This window comes from Xenopus laevis, chromosome 6L (genome assembly GCF_017654675.1).
Source record: "Xenopus laevis strain J_2021 chromosome 6L, Xenopus_laevis_v10.1, whole genome shotgun sequence".
Lineage (NCBI taxonomy): Eukaryota > Metazoa > Chordata > Amphibia > Anura > Pipidae > Xenopus > Xenopus laevis.
Window position 1 is genome coordinate 10541108 of NC_054381.1, and position 21744 is coordinate 10562851.

The following is a 21744-nucleotide window of genomic DNA, read 5'->3' on the forward strand; positions in this document are numbered from 1 at the left end:
ACAATTTTTTTAGAGATTTGTGGAAAACATCAAAATTCAATTGTTAGTAAATGGGCCCCTTAGTATGAGGTAGTGAGTGATATTCTGAGAAAATTTGCAATTGGTCTTTATTTTGTAATGTTTGTGTTTTTTCAGTTTTCACTTTTTTTTTAATAAAGATCTCCAGTTTGGGAATTCAGCTGCTATCTTGTAGCTAGGGTCCTTATTACCTTAGCAACCAAGGATTGGTTTGAAAGTGAGATCTGAATAGAAAAATAAGTCATAAAATGTAACAAGAATATTAAAATAGTAGCCTCATAGAGCAATAGGTCTGGCTAATGGGGGTAAGTGATCCCCATTGGAAAGCTGTAAAGAGTCGGAAGAAGAAGGCAAATAATTCAAAAACTATTAGAAAAGAAAGGCCAATTGAAAAGCTGCTTAGAATTCTCCATTCTATAACATTCTAAAAGTTAACCTAAAGGTGAGACACCCCTTTAAGGCAAGCTTTGATAGTAGGAGAATATTTGTATATTGTTATGGGGCAGATTTATCAAGGGTCAAAATTTTTGAGTTTTTTGTGGAATTCGACTAGGGAATAGTTAAACCTCAATTCGAGTTTTTAAAAAAAATTCAAATTCGATTTTCGAAATTGATCATGTACTGGCCCTTTAATAATTCAACTATTCACCACCTTAAACCTGCGAAATTGCTGTTTTAGCCCATGGGGGATGTCCTGGGATCAATTTGGAGTTGTTTGCAGCCTTTTCTGAAAATCACGTTTTTTTGGTGAAAAAACTTGAATCGAATTCGATTTTGATTCGAGTTTACGGGGTCGATCCCATTCACCCTGAATTTGAAAAATTCTATTTTTAATTTTTTTTTTCGATTGGTCGTTTTTTTTCCCGAATTTCGAGTTCATGGGAGTTTTTACATACTCCCATGAACTTGAAATTTGACCCTTAATAAATCTGTTATTTCCACTTTGGTCAGTTGGTTGATAGTAACACCTAAAACGGCACCTCTTAGAAGTTTCTAGTGAAGGGGGTTCAAAGGCTGTTATTAGGGGATGGAGAGAACACAAGGGCCACTTTGGCCTGGTAACATTTAGGGGCAGATTTATCAAGGGTAGAATTTCGAAGTGATAAATACTTCGAAATTTGACCATCGAATGGCTTTACTTCGACTTTGAATATCGAAGTCGAAGTTTTTTTCACAGAATTTGACCGTTTTGCGGTCGAAGTAAAATCGTTCTATCGAACAATGAGATCCTTCGAATCGAATTTCATCCATCGATCGAACAATTTTTCTTCGAATTCAAAAAACTTCAAATCTTTTTTACTTCGAAAATTCCCTCGAATTCACTTCGACCCTTGATAAATCTGCCCCTTGAATGGGCATCTGCTCTGTATAGCATTAGCTGGTGGCAGGATAGTATCATTGGAACTCACTTCAGAAATGAGAGCTAGCTATGTGAGATAGAATGGGCCCCAACAAGGACATAGTGGGGTATTGACTCTTTGGTGAAGCCATTGGTAGAGATAAAGCATGTAAAGTAGTTATGTGCGTAGGGTTGCCACCTGTCTGGTTTTTGGAAAGGCTGCCTGGGTGAAAAGTTCCTGTCCCGATTTCCAAATTAGGAGATCCAGACAGGACATTGAAGTGAATGACATGGCATCAGTCCCGCCTCTGATGTCACCCGCCCCTGACATCAATGGCCCACCCCCCATTTGTCGGTGGCCCGCCCCCTGCCCATTTTTGACCAAAAAAAAGGTGACAACCCTAGATGTGCGTAGGGTTTCCACCTTTGTTGATGGCTAAACCAGAACACAGGGGCTGGCCCAGATAACATTGGGGGTGGGGCAGTGATGTAGGAACAGGCATGATGACATCAGAGGTGAGCACAATGATGTTAGTGGAGTTATGACACCATGGCAAGGTTATTGCATCACTTGGATACAACTGGCTGGATTTCTATCCAGTATTCTCAATGTTTTAAAGTGTTGATGCCCAGTTCAAAACCACACAGGTAACAACCCTATCTCTAGCTATATTCTGCTTGATGAGTAAGCCCAATCCTTTAATTACACGTACGAGATCTATTATACAGAAATCAGTTATCCAGAAAGCTCTGAAATACAGCAATGCTAATTTAGAAAAAAAAGCACTTGTTTTTTTATTGATTTGCTTTTTTTTGTATCTGTAATAAGAAGAAATGAACTGTACTTGATAGTAAGTAAGCCATGTTGAGGCGAGTATCTTCGTATTTAAATGCTTTTCATGTATTCGCCAGATTATTGTTCGGGATTCATAAGGATGAAAACTGAACAGAAAGTTCAGACCCGAACAGGCCTTCCAAAAACTGAACTGATGGGGTAAAAACCGAACAGGTAGCAACCCTAGATCTGAGGGGCGACAAAAAGTCGCCCTGCACCCAAGCCTTCAGCGCCTGCACCTACACTAACCCTGTACAATTCCCTATTTATAGACCCACAGACGTTCTATAAAAAGCTGCAGCTGGAAGTGGAAGGTGGGCACTGTAAGGTTGGAGGTGGGCGCAGCGCCGGATTTAGTGGGTGGGCGGCCCGAGGCTGCGCAGTCCTGTGGTCGGGCACGCCTGCATGGGAGCTGTGCTCCCCGGGAGGCAGGTGGGCGGCATGCCGCCCCTAATATCCTGCCATCCTAGGCCCAGGCCTTTGTGGCCTTGCCACAAATCCGGGCTTGGGTGGGCGCAAGATAAAGCGTAGCCTGAACCAGCCCGCAGCCTGTGAACCTTGTGTGGAAGACAGCCCAAAGCCACACAACTCATGCGTAGGGTTGCCACCTTTTCAAAAAAGATTTACCGGCCAGTGGTGGGGACGGGAACTAAAGGGACGGGCCGTGATACATAAAGGGGCGGACATGATACAAAAATGCAGCATTGGGGGGGTCATGCCGCAAAAGGGGCGGGGCTACGCCGCGCGATGCCAAGAAGACAAAGAAAAGGTAAGTTCCACCAGAGGGCCAAGGGCTTTTGTTAAGGGTATTACAAATTACTGGCAACTACATTGGCAACCCTACTCATGCGTAAACCGGTGGGTCCTGCGGATTTCAGGGCCAGGCTTAGGATAGCCCTGGGATAGAATCCTGCGCGGGTCCATTTTTTGGGACCCGAACCCGACCCGCACCCGCAACCTGCAATCCGCAACTCGGACCCGCAACCCGCATTCTTACCCGCTTGGACCCGCTACCCGACCCTACCCGCAAGTACCTTATCCGCAACCCGGACCCGCGACCCGCTGACCATCAAGAATCAGGAAGTGACATCATCAGCTGTAGACGTGATCAGAAAAAAAAGGAGTAAAACAGGAAGTGCTGTCATTGTAAACCGGAAGTGACGTCATGTAGACGTGGCCAGAAGAAAGGAGTGAATATCGATATTGAGAAGACCCGCGGCCCGACCCGCAAACCCGCAGAACCGCCGACCCGTGGGTATACCTGCACCTGGAACTTCTAAACGCAACCCGCAGGGTACCGCAGGTTTTTGCCGGTAACCCGCGGGTACCCGACCCTCTGCAGGACTCTACCCTGCAATGCTGAATTGGTTCAGTGTGTTTACAATTCGAATTTGGAGTTCATCTTTACATCAGTGACAGTTGCATTGTTTGACTATCATGTCATTTCATTTTGCAAACTGTTTAAAACAAATTAATTTGCTCTGTGCATGTAGAGTAAGTATGTTTTTCCTTTTGCATTTACAATGTAATTAATATAATAAAAACCATTACAAACCAGAAATCAAAGGCAACCAAATCCCTAATAATCTGCCCCCTGCTGCCCCCCTCTCTTACAGAGGCACAGAAATAACTAACAAGTTGATTCTGGAAGATTCTCTGAATTCCTTTAAAACATTGAAAGATGTTTTTCCTCTTTTTACAGAACGAATGTGCTTGTAGTTGCAGGAAAGCCGAGATTTTTGTGTCTTAGTAGCAACCACCCCACTTGCACAGATAAAAGAGTTCTTCAAATGTGGAATTTCGCTTGTAGCTTTAAGGCGCCCTGCGCTAAAGCGAGACACATTTATGCCAGGAACAAAAAAACAGCAAGTTCCATGTGTGCGGCTCGGGGAGATTAATGGAATGTTTAAAGGAAAACATCTGCTGGAGAAACATTTGATTCCCAACGAAGATGACAGAGCAGAGAGCAAGCGTCGCAAAAAGCAAATCGATTAGTAAAAAAGGAAAATTTCTTTTTAGCACTTAGCATCCTTGTGTTAGGTCATCAGTTAGTGAATCATACTACAGGTATGGGATCTGTTATCCAGAATGCTCGTCACCTGGAGGTTTTTTAGATAAGAGATCTTTCCATAATTTAGATCTCCATACATTAAGGGGGTCATATACTAACAATCCGATTTTGATTTTTTCCATGAATCGCTAAAATGTTGTGGTTTTCTAATTGTTTTAAAAAGCTTTAAAAATGTGAGATTCATCAAGGGGGTTATTTCCTAAAATCCGAATTTATCTCATAATATTAACAAAAAAAGTTTCCATGCCCAATTTTATTTATTAATAAAAAAACTCAATTTAATCGGATCATGAAAAAACTCGATAAAATCGGGTAAAAACCTGAATCACTTGATTTTTTCTTTTGGATTTTCAAGGCTAAACCCAGTGCAGACCATGATAACTTCATTTTGGGACAGTCGCCTCTCCCATTGACTTATACAGGACCTCGAAACGGCCGAAAAATACGACTGCGGCGAATTTTCTTGGCAAATTCACAAATTTATTTGCCGACGGTGAAACGCAGAAATTCACCGCAAATTCGCACCTGCCGAATAAATTCGCCCATCACTAATGGCGGATTTTCAGATTTTGACTTTTTAAAGCATTGGGGTATAATAAATCTCAAAAAATTCGACTTTTGCCTCAAAAGACCCGACCTTAAAAATTTGACATTATTAAATAGCCCCAAAGTGAAGCCACGAAAACCACTAATACAAAACTTCGTAAAAGTTGTCAAGGAAGAAGTCAACGGGAGCAGCACTGATCTTTTTGGACTGCTTTAAAACATTTCAGAGTTTAAGAGGTTTCCGTTTTTTTCGCTAGGAATTGTCCAAAAATCTTGAATTTTTAAAGGTTGTCCGGGTATTCAGACTTTTTTATTGCAAAGTTCAGGGTAATTTTCCGTTCATTCTTTTTCATTCAGATTTTTTTTTAATAAATCTCATGTCATTCGAGGTTTTAGGGTTTATGAGTTTGGTCATGGTTTGAAAAATAAAATTGATAAATAGGCCCCTAAATTTAAAATAATTTAAATATTAAATGAACCCAATAGGATTGTTTTGCTTTTAATAAGGATTCATTATTTCTTAATTGGGAAAAGAGGAAATAATTTTTAAAAAATGAATTATTTCATTACAATGGAGTCTATGGGAGATGGACATTCCTTAATGTGAAGCTTCCTGAATTACGGGTTTCTGGATAATTATCCCATTCCTGTACTTCTTTAAATACCAAAAGTTAGGCACCCCCAAGTGATTGTATTTACTTACCTGAAACCTGGGCTGGTGCTCCTACCAGCAGAAAACTGCACCAGCCCAGGGTTATTCCAGTGAGCACCACGGGCCGTGCAGTTTTCTCCCGATAGGTGCACCGGCCCGGGGTGTCAAGTAAGTAGATACAATCACTTGGGGGTGCCTAACTTTTGATACCCCCAAGTAAAAAGGACTTTCCTTCTCCTTTTACCAGGAGAGAGAGAATCCTCCTTATCTGTAAGCCAGAGAAAGAGAACTCACTATACAAAGTTAATTCTTTCTTCGTTACCTAACATTGCTCATTCCAGTGTAAGAGTGTAATAAAATTGCCTGGCAGGCCTGTTGCTGTTGCTACCGGGTTGCTCGGCTCTTCTGAGAAATCCGGAAATACCCGAATTGCACAAGGCTCGGAATTCCCATATTTAAAGGGCACTTGGGCTACTTTGCATTGCCTGATGTAAAGGTTCCTTCCAAGTTCCTGGGTGCTTCTAATCTGTGTTTCTGAGTTTGTTTATTGTGTATTGACCCTTGCCTGTCCCTGACTTTGCTTCTTGCTGCCTGAACTGAACCCTGCCTGGCTGTCAACTCTCTACCTGTTTTCTGATTTTGGTACCGTTTGAATCCTCTCTGTGCATGACCCTGTCTGTGACCTCGACCTTGCTCCAGATACTCCCTCTTGTTACTGCATTGCCCGTGTGTGTTTCATCCGGCCTGTTCTTGTAGGGATACACTGAATCCACTATTTTGAATTCGGCCGAATCCCCGAATCCTACACGATAGATTCGGTCAAATACTGAACCAAATCCGAACCCTAATTTGCATATGCTAATCGGGGTGGGAATGGGAAGACATTTTTTACTTCCTTGTTTTGTGACAATATCCCTCCCTGCCCATAATTTGAATATGCAAATTAGGATTCGGATTCAGTTCGGCTGGGCAGACGGATTTGGCCGAATCCGAATCCTGCTGAAAAAGGCCGAACCCGAACCGAATCCTGGATTCAGTGCATCCCTAGTTCCTTGACTCTGTTATCTGCTTCGCTGTCCTATCCTTACACATTCGGTCCCTGTGTTCGCCCAGAACTCTTTCACCCACAGTAAGACCTGGCGGCATCTGAGTAGCGGAGGACTCCACCTGAATCCAAAGGAGGCTGCTAAAGGCCGAAGAGAGGGCCAAGACGGGAACATCGGAGTTAGTTCTGGGTTAGGGATACCGTACGTTACAGAGAGGCAGTAAGGGTAAAAATGAAATAATAATCATTAGACCTAATAGAGAAAATATAAAATGTAAAGAACACATTATCAGTACAAGCCCCATGTATCTGGTTCAGGTAAAAAATAGGAGTATTTTACATGTTTTTTTCCTACTGTGTATTCTAAGAAACATTTAATTATTACATTTCAGGATAATAAAAATAAGTCTTCATTTTCCTGCTGGTTCTCATAATAGATCTGGGTTGGAATTCGTACATCTGAAACAGCTCCGTTTGCCATTAATTGCCTTATTTACCAATTACGCTGAGGATGTCAGGCCTCTCAACAATTAAAATGAATGTTCAATTCATCATTCTGCATGTAAATAGTTTGGTGTTTTCGGTTCTAATGGATTAGGGGATAATGTTAATGTAATTAGGAAACCCACAGGGGGCGTCGCTGAGAGGGAATCCTCGGCTCGAAAGGAATTCTTATGCTTTCTGCACATTTTGAAAGACAATGGGATAGACATTTCAGCCACATAGATCTTATCTAGTTTTAATTTTTTTTTTAGGAAAAATCTAGAAAACGTATTTTGTCGCCGGTGATGAATTTTAAAGTTTTTGCCCACCTCCAGCTTTGAGGTGTACGGCAAGTTTGTCCAAATTCTTGATACACAGTAATAGAGAGTACATGATATATTTTCACAACTGACGTCTGTGAGAAAATCAAACTAATAGAGGTATAATTGTTAAGACTTTTTAGCACAATAAAAAACTATTGGTTCTAATGGCAAATATCCAAAAAAGTAACCTTGTAATTAATTTTAAAAAATAGTTTTCTGGATCAATCTGCCACTTGGAGTTTTCCGTTAGGAAGAATATAGATATATAAATGAATAAAAAGAAACATTTGTACAGGTATGGGATCTGTTTAGGGATGCACCAAATGCAGGATTCGGCAAGGATTCGGCCTTTTTCAGCAGGATTCGAATTCAGCGAATCCTTCTGCCCGGCCAATCCGAAACGTAATTTGCAAATGCAAATTAGGGGCAGGGAGGGAAATTGCGTGACATTTTGTAACAAAACAAGGAAGTAAAAAATAATTTCCTCTTCCCTCCCCTAATTTGCATATGCAAATTCGGATTCGGTTCAGTATTCAGACGAATCTTTCACGAAGGATTCAGGAGTTCAGCCTTAAATAGTGGATTTGGTGCATCCCTAGATCTGTTATCCAGAAACCCATTATCCAGAAAGCTCAGAATTACGGAAAGATCATCTCCCATAGACTCCATTTTATCCAAATAATCCATATTTGTAAAAATGATTTCCTTTTTTTGTGTAATAATAAAACAGTAGCTTGTACTTGATCCCAACTAAGATATAATTAATCCTTATTGGAAGCAAAACCAGTCTATTGGGTTTATTTCATGTTTACATGATTTTCTATTAGACTTAAGGTATGAAGATCCAAATTACAGAAAGATCTGTTATCCAGAAAACACCAGTTCCCGAAATAGCTCCGAGCATTCTGGATAACAGGTCCCATACCTATTACAAAATTAATGAAGTGAATAACAAAAGTTTTTTTTAAAAAAACTTTACTTAAAGTTTTGTTTTACATTTTAATTCATGGTAATTATTCATTTATTTAATTACATTTTTTTGTCATTTGTTAACGACAAATGCAACTTAAAAATGAAAATATCCAGTAATGGTGCCGGATTCAAAAAAGGGTTATTCACGTGAAAACTCATGGACGAGATTCAATTCAATTCAATTCAGCCAAGTGTATCTCACTGTTTATGACGTGAAAACTCCATTGAAGTCTATGGGAAAAAAACTGGAACTGAATTTGGAGAAAAGTATTTTCTCCTCAAATCGAATCTTGTCCATGAGTTTTCGCGTGATAAACCGTGATATAACTTTTTCTCACTGAATTCAATCTGGCCCAATGAGCAGTAAATGATTTATATTTTTATACAGGTTATCCAAAATAATCGGGACCTGGACTTTTCCAGATAACGGATCTTTCTGTAATTTGAATCTTCATACCTTAAGTCTACTAAAAAGTCATGTAAATATTAAATAAACCCAATAGGCTGATTTTGCCGCCAATAAAGATTAATTATATCTTAGGTGGGACCAAATTCAAGATACTTTTTTATTTATTTGGATAAAATGGAAGCTATGGGAGATGGCCTTTTCAAATTCCGGATCCGCTACTTGCTAGTAACTAGAAACTGCTGGCTCACCTACCCTTTCTCCTTGGTAAAAGTGCTAATGCTGTGGGGCAGTGATCCCCAACCAGTAGCTCATGAGTAACATGTTGCTCCCCAAACCCTTGGATGTTGCTCCCTGTGGCCTTAAAGCAGGTGATTATTTTGAATTCCAGGCTTGGAGACAAGCTTTGGTTGCATAAAAAACGGGTTTATTGCCGAATACAGTCTCCTGTAGGCTGCCAGTCCAGATAGGGACTACCAAATAGCCAATCACAGCCCTTATTTGTCACCCCAGAGACTTTTTTGTGCTTGTGTTGCTCCCCAACTCTGAATGTTGCTCACGGGTAAAAAAGGTTGGGGATCCCTGCTGTGGGGTATCCAGAGTGCACGTAAGAGAGGGCCAATCACAATACACATGGGCATTTGGGATGGGAGGTCACTAGACCAGAAGGTGCTGCACCCATTGGGGCTACATAGTGTGTTATGCTTCATTACTTGATCTTTAGTTACCCTTTTAATATGCTCACTGCCAGCTTTTACCACATGGTATAACATGGGGTGTGTTTTGATGTTTTAGGAAATGTCTACAGAGAATGCTTTGAAAATGGAACCTGGGCGTCCTGGATGAATTACTCTCAGTGTGTGCCAATTCTGGATAATAAGGTACCCAGCTTTATTATTATTATTATTCTCATTATTATTATTATTATTGTTTACTTTTTTAAAGTCTGTTTTACCGCTGAATACTCAAGACATTCTCTTAGAGGGCTATTAAAGGGGCAGATTTATTAAGGTTCAATTTTTCCTTATGTCAAAGTCAATAGCTCTAATATATTTGAGATTTATCATACCCCGACCCTGGATACAGCTCGAATCCGAAAATACACCATGTAAAACCTGTCAAGGTCATGTAGGAGCCAATGGCAGAGGTCCCTTGAACCATATGAAGATGACAATAACCTTCATGATGTTCCAGTCTTTTGTCGGAGGGTTTCACCCAAAGAATACAGTGATTCGAGTTTTTTTTTCCACGATCACTCGATCAATTCCAGTTTTTTGTTATCCTCCAAACTCGCTGAATTCTGTTTTTTTCCATTCTAGTTTTTTCTTAAATTAAAAAACAAGTTTTGAGTTTATTCAAGGTCTAAAAACTCAATCTTTGATAAAGAACCCCCAAAATGTCCCTATAGAACTGTCCATGGCACAAGAATGCCTATGCTGATAGTTCTATGGTATCTCCTTATGTAGCTGTTTTTAGGGGATTTTGCTTATCAGAAGGGAATAGCCATTACAGCCATTTTGAAAATTAGTTCCAGGTTAGTGATGTGCGGGTCGAGAATTACTCGACCCGCTCCCTACCCGCATCCAACTCAGGCCCGCTGCTCCCCTTTATTTATAGACCCACGCCGCAGTGACGTCACAAAAGGGGCAGGGCAGGCGGAAGTCTATAAATTCCGGCACCAGAAGCCAGAAGACAGCTGTACTTGGTACTCGACCCACACCCGCCCGCGACCCGCGCATTTTGTCCAGCCCAAACCCAACCGAGTAAACCAGGTAGTCCAGACCTTGTATTTGCTCTTATAGATCCATGGAATTATGTTATGAGGCTAACCTCTTCTGTGTTGGAAAATCTAATAAAGAATCATCAAAAATTGGTTCTGCACAGGTATAGGTTCCGTTTTCAAGAAACCCATTATCCAGAAATCTCTGAATTATGGGGAGGCCATCTCCTATAGACTCCATTGCGATCAAATCATTTAACATTTTTAAATTGATTTCTTTTTTCTCTATAATAATAAAACAGTAGCCTGTACTTGATCCCAAAGAAGATATCTAATTAATCATTATTGGAGACAAAACAATCCGATTGTGGTTATTTCATGTTTAAATGATTTTTTTAGTAGGCTTAAGATATGGAGATCCAAATTATGCAGAAAACTCCAAGTCCCGATCATTCTGGATAACAGGTCCCATACCTGCGTAAGAGTTCTGTGACATCATAGGAAGTGTTGACAGTGGGATCAATCCTGTAGGGTTATACAGTAAGAAAGATACAGCAAGGGAATGATAAAGAGAAGCTGGAGGAACGCAGAGATCTCCTGTATATCACGGTACAAGGAAAGAGAAGCAGAGAAGAGAAAGAGAATTGAAGAGAAGCCCAGCGGCAGCACATCTATATAAAACTCCCATATTATTCTGCATAATGCACTTGGTTTGCCTCCAAATGACTAATTGTTCCATGTGCTGACACAGAGCTCGGATACCCGGCTCTCTTACTGGATTATATTCACATCAGTGACAATGCAGAGACGGAGTTCAGGCAGATTACTGCCAGCTTTGCTCATTTGATGGTGCCAAGAGCAATTAGTGGTCTCTTTTATTGAGACTTTCATTCCACTCTCCCTGTTGGCCCTTCTCCATCTTCCAGGCTGTCAACTTTCAAAGCTGAAGTCAAACTGTGTAATATAAACCTTGCCTGGCCCTCTACTAAATCATTATTCAAGTATAGGACCTGTTATCCAGAATGGTCAGGACCTTGGGGTTTTACAGATCTTTCCTTTAATTTAGATCTTCATACCATAAGTCTACTAGAAAATCATGTAAACATTAATTAAACCCAATAGGCTGGTTTTGCTTCCAATAAGGATTCATTATATTTTAGTTGGGATCAAGTACAACTGTGCTACTGTTTTATTATTACAGAGAAAAATGAAATCAGTTTTAAAAATTGTAATTATTTGATTAAAATTGAGTCTATGGGAAATGGCTTTCCTGTAATCTCACTGCAATTTCATGGCTCCGGTAGGCTCCTCTGCTCTTTGCTCCGGGTGTCCCAATGAATATAATAGGTGTGGCTGGGCGGCATGCTGCCCCTAAAAATTTGTTGCCCTGGGCCCAGGCCATTGTGACCTTGCCACAAATCTGGGCCTGATCCCTTCTTAGTACAAACCTTTGGGAGTCCCAGACATTTCATAGTTATCCAATTGGCTGATCAATTTGATCCTCCAGTTTGATTCAGTTTCAATAAAGGACAATCAGAATCATTGCCTTACACATTCCTCCCAACATTTTGGAAACAGAAAGAGGGACAAAAAGATTTGAAAAATTTGGACCAAGCCCATTTTTGTGGCCACACTCCTAATTACCATGTCCATTTTACAAAATTTAGCAGGTTATGAATGTTTGAGCACATTTCTGTTTTTGAGAATAATGGGAAAGTTGGGAGGTATCCAAAATAGAAAAAAGAGGCAGCACACTGTCTCATAAAAAATACTGTTAATTAAGTCATTAAAAGTTAGGTAGCTGGAGTGCAGTATGTATGCCTAAGCGTTTCGGGAACACCCCTTAATCACAGTTGGGAGGCATGTCTTACAGCACATCAGGTCGGAGATGATGATCCCAATAAAAGACTATGGACAATAACCAATTTTACTACATTCTATTTATTACTTTTCAGTGGATTTGGCCAGTGGAGGGGCCTAGAGTTCACAGCAACCCCTACCGTCCCCTACCGTCCCGTCCCTCCAAACTACTTGTTCATGTTTGTCCAATGTGAATGGTTATTCGGCTTATAGAGCAACTGGGAGGGGGATGTCTATACACCATCAGTCTGGGTCTCCCTATAGCACTAAGCACTTTAAAGCACTCATAGTCAGATCTCAATCAATTTTGGCAAGGAAGTGGGGGGTTTTACTGCTAATTCTTTTTCTGGATTGTAATTAATCGTTCCAGTGTCAGACTGGGTACCTTGGGCTCACCAGGACCGTGGTCAACCAACAAACCAAGCATAACCCACCCTCCCAAGGCCCAACCCAAATATGGGTTCTGTGACGTCTTATACAGCAGTGCCTAATCCATCCATGTCTGATGTCACTGGGGCAGGACGGGTGCAGATATATATGTAAGAGATTTGGGCTGCAGAGTTGGGTTGGGGGGTTTTGAGCCCAAGAAGCCCATGAGGACTGGAGTACACCAAGGTTTTTCCCAATATCTCGGTGGGCCAGTCTACTAAATCATTTATAAAATCTCTGCAGTGCAGTGATATTATTTGAGATGACTGACAGCTGGGACAAAGAACCAGAGGTCAGTATATACTGTATATATATATATATATATATATATATATATATATATATTCTTAGTGCCCAAGGATTAGAAGCAGCTGGCTGTCCTGAGGTCCAAATAATTCTGCCTTAAGAGGTCAAAGACCACACGGAATGTCATTTATCTCTTAATGTGTTCTTGGGTATGAGCATACATCTGTGATCCAAGGCACACGGCACCCAGCTTCTTATAAAATGCATTATTTATGATATTTAATGATCACGTGCCATTGTCTAACACTTGATATAATCAACTGGAAATAATAATCCACGAATCAGTTTAATACTAACGATATTGTGCTATTTTCCGTAAAAGGTGATTTCTATCTAATTAATAAGCATGATTAGTAATGGGCGAAACTGTCCCTTTGTGAAACGTATTGAAGTCAATGGGCGTCAAAAAAAATTAGCGCAACGATTTTGATGCAGGCGACAATTTTTATACATGAGACTATTTTCTCCAAATGCATTAAAGTCAATGGGCTTCCGAATAATTTTGACGCACGACAATTTTTTATGTGTGCACCAATTTTGACGTGAGACAATTTTTTTTATTTTTTTTGCAGCAAATTTTTTGTCTGCAAATTTACGCCGCAGTTTCGAGACTAATTGAAACTGCTCAAAACCCACAGATAAAAAAAATGAAAACCAGTTGCAAATTGTCTCAGAATATCACTCTCTACATCATACTAACAGCCCCTTTAAAGGTACACCTTGTTGATGTATAATGAGGAAGAGAAGATAAGGGCAGGAAAGAGTAGGAAAGGCATGGCTAGCTGTGGATGAAAGTGTATCTATTACCTGCAAAATATGACCTATATCCATCCAGGACAGAGTTAGCAGAGTGGTTATATTTATATACATATTGATATTTTTCTGCTTTTTTTGCACATGCTCTGTGTATATGTATGTGTTTATGTCAATGCCTTATCCTATAATATATTGTATATGGCACCCACACACACACACAAACACACACATTGTTCTCCCTCAGAACACACTTATTTATGCTTCACTGATTCACGGATCAAAACGAACACAATCACGAGGTACATCAGTCGTTCCACTGCTGCTCTAAGGGCAACAGAGCTGGTAGTGATGGATAACTATGGCAGGAATGTCAAACTGTTCAGCAGTCGTGTTGCCACTCACTTGTGTAAATACAGCAAATAGAAGGGCTGGTGATTGCAGTTTTTTATACAATGGGCTGTTGTGATTTGGTTTTGACAGACAGGTATTTGCTTGTGTTAGTTCTGCGCTAGATAGATGTCTTCTCTGGGCTGACGGAGGGATAAAGGAAAAGTGGATTGAAAAAGAGGGAGATTAAGCAATGGGAACAGGATGATATGCTAAAGGGACAAACCAGATAGGATGACCAACCATGATTGTTTTTATAAAAATTCTCAGCAAAAGAATATATGATTGTCTGTGCTGATAATACAGCAGGGTGTCTTGTAGATTTTAGATAGAGTTCTTCAGCCTTTGGTTATCCAGTTCAACTCTACTTCAGCCTCACATAACTATCGTTTCTCTCTTAAAAATCCGGAAAATTCATGCAGCTCTAGATGGGTCATCAAGGGCAACATTTGGTGATTCCTTGCACTGCTTACTAGGGTTGCACCAAATCCACTATTTAGGGATTAAAACAAATCCCAAATCTTTAATGAAGGAATAGACTGAACCCCCAAACTGAATTTGAATACTAATTAGGGTAAGGATAAGTTAAAAAGAAAAAAAAATGGTTTGGCTAGGCAATTGGATTCAGCCGAATCCTGCTGAAAAGGCTCAGGTTCAGCCAGATCCTGCACCAAATTTGAGATTCGATGCATCCCAACTACCTCCATTCTCTGAATGGTTCTTCAAGGACAATACAGACAATATTTGGTGATTCCTTTCAGTAAATAACATTAATGAGAGTCATGGTTCCGGTACAGGTATGAGACCTGTTATCCAGAATGCTCGGGACCTGGGGTTTTCCAGATGACAGATCTTTCTGTAATTTGGATCTTTATACTTTGTCTACTGGAAAATTATATAAACATTAAATAAAACCAATAGGCTGGTTTTGCTTCCAATAAGGATTCATTATTCCTTAGTTTGGATCAAGTACAAGCTACTGTTTTATTATTACAGCGAAAAAGGAAATCCTTTTTAAAAAAATTGGATTATTTGGATAAAATGGAGTCTGTGGCTGTGGGAGACAGCCTTTCTGTAATTTGGTGCTTTCTGTATAATGGGTTTCTGGATAATGGATCCCATACCTGTACCTCCATGCTCTACATGAGACATCAAGGAAAATATGGGCAATGTCTGGTGATTCCTTGCACTACTTAGAAATAACCTTAAAGACAGTCATGGTTCTAGTTCCTCCATGCTCTGCATGGTTCTTCAATAACAATATGGACAATATTCCTTTCACTACTAGAAATAATATTAAAGAGAATCATGGTTCTGGTACCTCCTTGCTCTAGATGAGACGTCAAGGACAATATTGGCAACGTCTGGTGATTCCTTGCACATCTTAGAAATAACCTTAAAGATAGTCATGGTTCTAGTACCTCCATGCTCTGAATTGTACTTCAAGGACAATACAGACAATATGCGATGATTCCTTTCACTACTTAGAAATAACATTAAAGAGAGTCATGGTTCTGGTACCTTCTTGCTCTAGATGAGACATCAAGGACAATATGGGCAATGTCTGGTGATTCCTTGCACTAATTAGAAATAACCTTAAAGATAGTAACTGTTCTCCATGCTCTGGATGGTAATTCACGGACAATATCTGGTGATTCCTTTCAACTGCTTGGAAAAAACATTAAAGATATTCTTTGTTCTGGTACCTCCATACTCTGGATATGAAATCAAGGACAATGTAAGCAACATCTGGGGAATTAATCTTAAAGATAGCCATGATTCTAGTACCTCCAAGCTCTAGATAGGACAGCAAGGTCAATATGGATAATATGTGATGATTCCTTGCACTTGCTTAAACATTTGTAACCCTAGATTCAAGAACAATTATGTTCCAGGGGCTAGAAGGAAACTTCTCCAGTGGGTATAGTTCTTTCCCAGATCCCAAACTGCCCATAGCGCTTTGCATGCTAGTCCATTGGGATGCAATCATTTGTGTGTTTTGTTTGGCGCTACATGATCACCTAAAGGACATGGTTCACCAGCAAACTGTTTAGGGCCATAGTGCCATATTTATTTTAATTTAGCTTTGCATCCAATGCTTTCTGCAAAAACAAATATGAAACATATAAACAACCATCAACATTGGAACAGTTTGTGGAAAAAGGCATCTCCCACTTTACATAATTTATTTATCTTTAGAAAGTAACGTGATTAAAAGGCTCTTTTCAGGCACATTTGTGGAATGACTTATTCAGTCTGAAAAGGAGAAATGAATGAAATGGCAACTAATGCAATCCATATGAGGGCGTTTATATAGAGCTGACAGTTAGAATGCTGGATCTTAGAGAAATGCATTTAATGGGAAATATTTCCTAATAAAAAAACCCACATCTTTTAATAAAAGTTGGTGCAAACCTGTACTAATATATATTTATATTTCTCAGTATGGAGAAGGTTTTTTATTTGACTGCAAATTGTTTTATTAACTGCAAATTCCTAACTATAAAAAGAACTTTTGGAAAAAGCGTCAGCTTAATTGCCACTAGCGTGTTTGCCTCCTACTGTAGTCCATACATAGTAGTCAAGGTTGAAAGGTAACGGTCATGGTCCGGGTCATATGGATGGATTGATATGAGTGAGAGAGAGAGCAAGACTGTAGTTTGATAAAATTGAGAAATTAAAGTGCCCATAGCAGACCCATGTACCATTTATCTTACTGTTTTCAGGCACAAGTAAACACTTTTTATTGTGACAACAGTATCCCTCTGAGATCTGTAAAGTGTATTTGTATTTGTCAACAAAATACTATTACTTTGGTCCTTAGAACAAAAACATCCTGAGTTTTCAGTTTAACATAATAGTATAACATAAAATGAAGCCGTTTCTAATAGGGGCAGGTCAGATTATGACTTCTCTTGTCTATAAATCATGCTCCAACCAAAATAAGGCTCATCGGGACTATTCTTATGAGATTATCCTGCAGTCTATAAAGCTCATTACTGCTTCCTAAACAGATTAAACCTTCTCTAACATTATAGCCCAGCCCTTGATAATATAATCACGTTCTTCTCTTCTCCCTAGAGGAAGTACACCCTTCATTACAAGATCGCTCTCATCATAAACTACTTGGGGCACTGCATCTCTGTCTTGGCTCTCGTTATCGCCTTCTTGCTCTTTTTGTGTTTGAGGTAAGTCCTAGTTTGTGTCGAGCCAGCACTTCATGAAAGATCTTGCTATGGTGACGGCTACCAGTCCAATAGATGAAAAGAAGGGATATGAAAGTTTACTTTTATTAAAACCTATTCAACAAGGCAGTGGTTCTGCTATATCAGAAAAATTATAGTGTTCGGTAGTGTAAGTGCCCCTGAAAATAACATTTATTGGTAGGATCTGAGAAACCTTTAATGAAATGCATTGTTACCCGTTTTATGCTAGAGCCTCTGCTTAATAATCAGATTTTGAGAATTTTCTGCACAACCTGCCCTTATGACACATTGAAGGTGACCCGATAAAAGTTATTTGGCTCATGTATGGTGCATTCCTGATGGACTGCCTTGAAAAATCCATCATGTGAGGGTGTGCTCCTCTACAATTGGGTCCAGTGTCGGACTGGCCCACAGGGATACCAGGAAAACTCCCGGTGGGCCCAGGTGTCAGGGGGCCCTCCTGCTTCAAAACATTTGGCCTATTTCATGGTCATTCCCTATTTCTATGAGAACAAAGAGACTAAATAGATTGAATAACAGATTATAGTATGTAAAGAAAAGAGACTAGCAGAATAGAGGTTGCATGAGGAGAGGAATTATAATAGTACTGAGAGTGGGCCCCTGATCTAAGGTCTTTTGGTGGGCCCCTGGTGTCCCAGTCAGACACTGATTGGGTCTACCCCCTCTGTGATCCAATTGTTGACGTGGACTGGGTGCCAAATGATCAGATCATTCTGAATTGTCCCAGAACATCGGTTGCCAAATGTGAAAAAGATCTGCTTGTTTAGCAAACCAGAGTAGTGTATGCCCCAATTTAATTCACAACACTTGGTTGATCTACTGTGGTTGAATCTCACTAGGGGATCATTTGAAAAGAAGAAGGCAGGAATACAATCCGCCATTTTTTTTTTCACTTTGCATCCTACTCGCCATGCTAGTTGAATTGACACAGGTCTCTATACTTAGCTTTGAACATGAACTTTCTCTAACCAAAAAGTAGAAATTAATATTCAAGAAACTTGTGAATCCTCTACAACTCTTGCGAATTCTTGAGTACATTTTTTAATCATTCAACACCATTGAATGCTGGCTGCTTTCAGCTTTCAAATTTTTGTATGATCGCCAGCTAGTAGACAAAAAAAACTGATCTGTTGGTGAAAAAGGATTTTTTTTTTGAGATTTAAATACATTTTAACCTCACCTCGATCTTCAAGTTTAAGTACCACTTACCCCCATCAAGCTCAGGCTAAGGGGTTCAGTGTGTCACCCAACAGCCAATGTATTCTAAATCATCAATTTTACAACATTTTTAGTAAAATATACTACAATGCCAGCCCTTCCCATTAATATCATCACTGTTTTCTATTCATGAATGCATTGAGTGAGTCAATTAGGCACCACACAACTGTGTGACATATTTGTTTGACTGGACTTGATTGATTTTCATGAATTAGCGATCTCCAAAGCAAATGCCTTTCTGCATTTCTGTCTCTTCTTGTTACTAGAGCAGTCCATCAACTCTCAGACTATTGTTATATATATTAACAGAGCGCATAACAGGCAACACGGAGGGAGCCGAAATGGGAATTACACATAAATAACTCCATGTTCCATTGGTTTGTGGTGGGATGTTACGCAAGGTCACACCAAGGACACACCTGAAAAACATAATGAGAAATGTTCTAGTAGTTGGAAGGGAGTAGGCATTTCCTAACCAGTGTGAAAAGTACACCCAATGGAAGGGCTTTCATTAGCTTCATAGTCGCAAAACTGGACATGTAAATCCTACATTTTCCTACCACGTATTTAAGCTGGGCACATCTCCCCCACCCAAATGGCATTATTTGTACCGCATACATCCCCTCTGTTTGCCAGTGCCATTACATTTCCCTTAAACAAACAGCAGCTTTCACCCAGGGGCCATTTTCCCTATGATACATCATCAGTGCATTTATATCTGCAACCATAACATATGTTATGTAAAGTTCATGCAATTTTAAGAATGCAGGCTAACACAGGCAGCATTAACTATGATGACAAGTCCTGGTTTTATTGAGCACTGTAATGGTTACTCTGAGCTCAGGAGAGGGTTAAGGATTAATAAATAGATAATAATAGCAGAATTTCGTTCGGAACCAGCAATGTCCTCTCTTCATTGGCTGTTACACTGGAGAGTGTGTTTAGTAATCTGAGCTGAGAAGAACTGAGCATGCTCATGAGCCAACAACCAAAGGAAATTCCAGAGGGATGTGGCTGAGTGGGTTAGAGGAAGCGAAGGAATCCTAAGTGATTAAGGGGATGCCTTACTATTAACCTTTAAACAAAGGTATTTAAAGATTTCAAAGAGGCGCTTCAGTGATTACATTTTTGCATGGGGGGGTTACATGTCCTTTAATGCCATCTATGCAGAGGGATACCATAAAACCATGCCAGCATAGATATTCCCCCAAAATAAGCACAGTTATTTGGGATAATTTGAAGGTATAGTGGCCTTTTAAGGATATTGTCTAGCTATATCCAAAACCTGAGTTTATATTTTTTTCAAGAAACAAAATTATTTCTGCCCATTTCTGTGGGCTTATGTGATGTTCCTGCACCCTGCTGACCTCACGTTGGCTGAATAATCCACTGACTGGTTCTCCTTTGCTTCGTTCCTGTAGGAGTATAAGATGCCTGCGGAACATTATCCACTGGAATTTAATCACTACTTTCATCCTGAGGAACATCATGTGGTTCCTGCTGCAGATGATTGACCATAACATTCATGAAAGCAACGAGGTAAAGTCAGTAAAAGAGAGAGGAGTCTTCAGTTTTTATCTGCTCTTGGAATTTTCTTTTTCCACCGGGGCTTACTTTAGCCTGTATCCCCCAACCTTCTCCAAGGAGTATATACAGTATATTACGGTTTATTTAAACATACGCATCAGGGATTTTCAACCAACTGCTCCAGGAGGCTCCGGCCCATCACGGAGGGAGGCAGTTAATTAGTGCAGGGGCAGTTTATTATAAAACATAAGCCTAAAGTGACCAATCAGATATTTGCTTCCTCTCCATAACTCCTCGAAACCAATGAGTATGAATTACTATCTGATTAACCCAGTCCAGCGATGTAGTTATACAGCACTCATGGTTCTTTCCTTGCTGCAGCATTTATTATATAATTTCCCTAATTAAAATGAAGGTGAGGAACACTGGCAGACGCTAAATCCCCTGCAGGTTTATTTACATAACTGCTGAGACATCATTGTGTACATTGTGTCAGTAGGAAGCACATTGTGTCTCTAAACAAATTTGGGGTAATTACATCTCTAACTCTTTTTACTGCTGCAGGAGGGATCGTGTAGAATGTTATAGCAATCAGCGGGGTCCCTGGGAGCCGTCATGTTGCTGTTTATATGGTCGGGGGTTGTTCTTACAGCCAAGGAACGTTTCTTAATCAGCAGCAAATGCACATTCGGATTGGGAAATATGCTTACTTGGCTCTGCATAGCGGTTATTGTATTTAAATGGGATTGTACTCGTGTGCTGATTGTATAAAGATTTTCCTTTATGTTTATTTTAATTTGTTTGCATAATAATAAAGTCCACTTATTCCCATTAAGTAGATGTATCTAGGTGTCCCCACGGCAGGTATTATATGGGCAGGATTTCTGTTCAGGAACAGCAAATAGAACGGTTCTGCAACTGGTTTTGGTTTTTTTCCCATTCCCAGGTCTGGTGTCGGTGTATCACAACTATTTACAATTACTTTGTGGTGACCAATTTCTTTTGGATGTTTGTGGAAGGATGTTACCTACACACGGCGATAGTGATGACATACTCAACGGACAAACTTAGGAAATGGGTGTTCCTCTTCATAGGGTGGTGTAAGTCTTTTGTATTTTTTATTCTATTTGCCCCATTGTTACAGTGCATTCCAGATACAGTATTTCCCACTGTTACTATAGGCACCATCTCTCCCTACTATACCTGCTATCCCACAGTCACACTCCCTTCCCAGAGACTATTATCCACTGTTACTATAGGCACCATCTCTCCCTACTATACCTGCTATCCCACAGTCACACTCCCTTCCCAGAGACTATTATCCACTGTTACTATAGACACCATCTCTCCCTACTATACCTGCTATCCCACAGTCACACTCCCTTCCCAGAGACTATTATCCACTGTTACTATAGACACCATCTCTCCCTACTATACCTGCTATCCCACAGTCACACTCCCTTCCCAGAGACTATTATCCACTGTTACTATAGGCACCATCTCTCCCTACTATACCTGCTATCCCACAGTCACACTCCCTTCCCAGAGACTATTATCCACTGTTACTATAGACTCCATCTCTCCCTACTATACCTGCTATCCCAGTCACACTCCCTTCCCAGAG

At 40.1% G+C, this 21744-nt stretch overlaps 1 protein-coding gene across 2 annotated transcripts in view; it reads left to right on the forward strand.

Moving 5' to 3' along the window:
* crhr2.L (corticotropin releasing hormone receptor 2 L homeolog) overlaps positions 1–21744 on the forward strand; it is a 191128-nt gene that overhangs the window by 153026 nt on the left and 16358 nt on the right. For both annotated transcript variants that reach the window (XM_041565759.1, XM_018266794.2), the window contains 4 exons: positions 9486–9571; positions 17230–17336; positions 20015–20132; positions 21067–21220. In XM_041565759.1, the coding sequence (XP_041421693.1) occupies positions 9486–9571; positions 17230–17336; positions 20015–20132; positions 21067–21220 (465 nt within the window). The remainder of the gene's footprint in view (positions 1–9485; positions 9572–17229; positions 17337–20014; positions 20133–21066; positions 21221–21744) is intronic.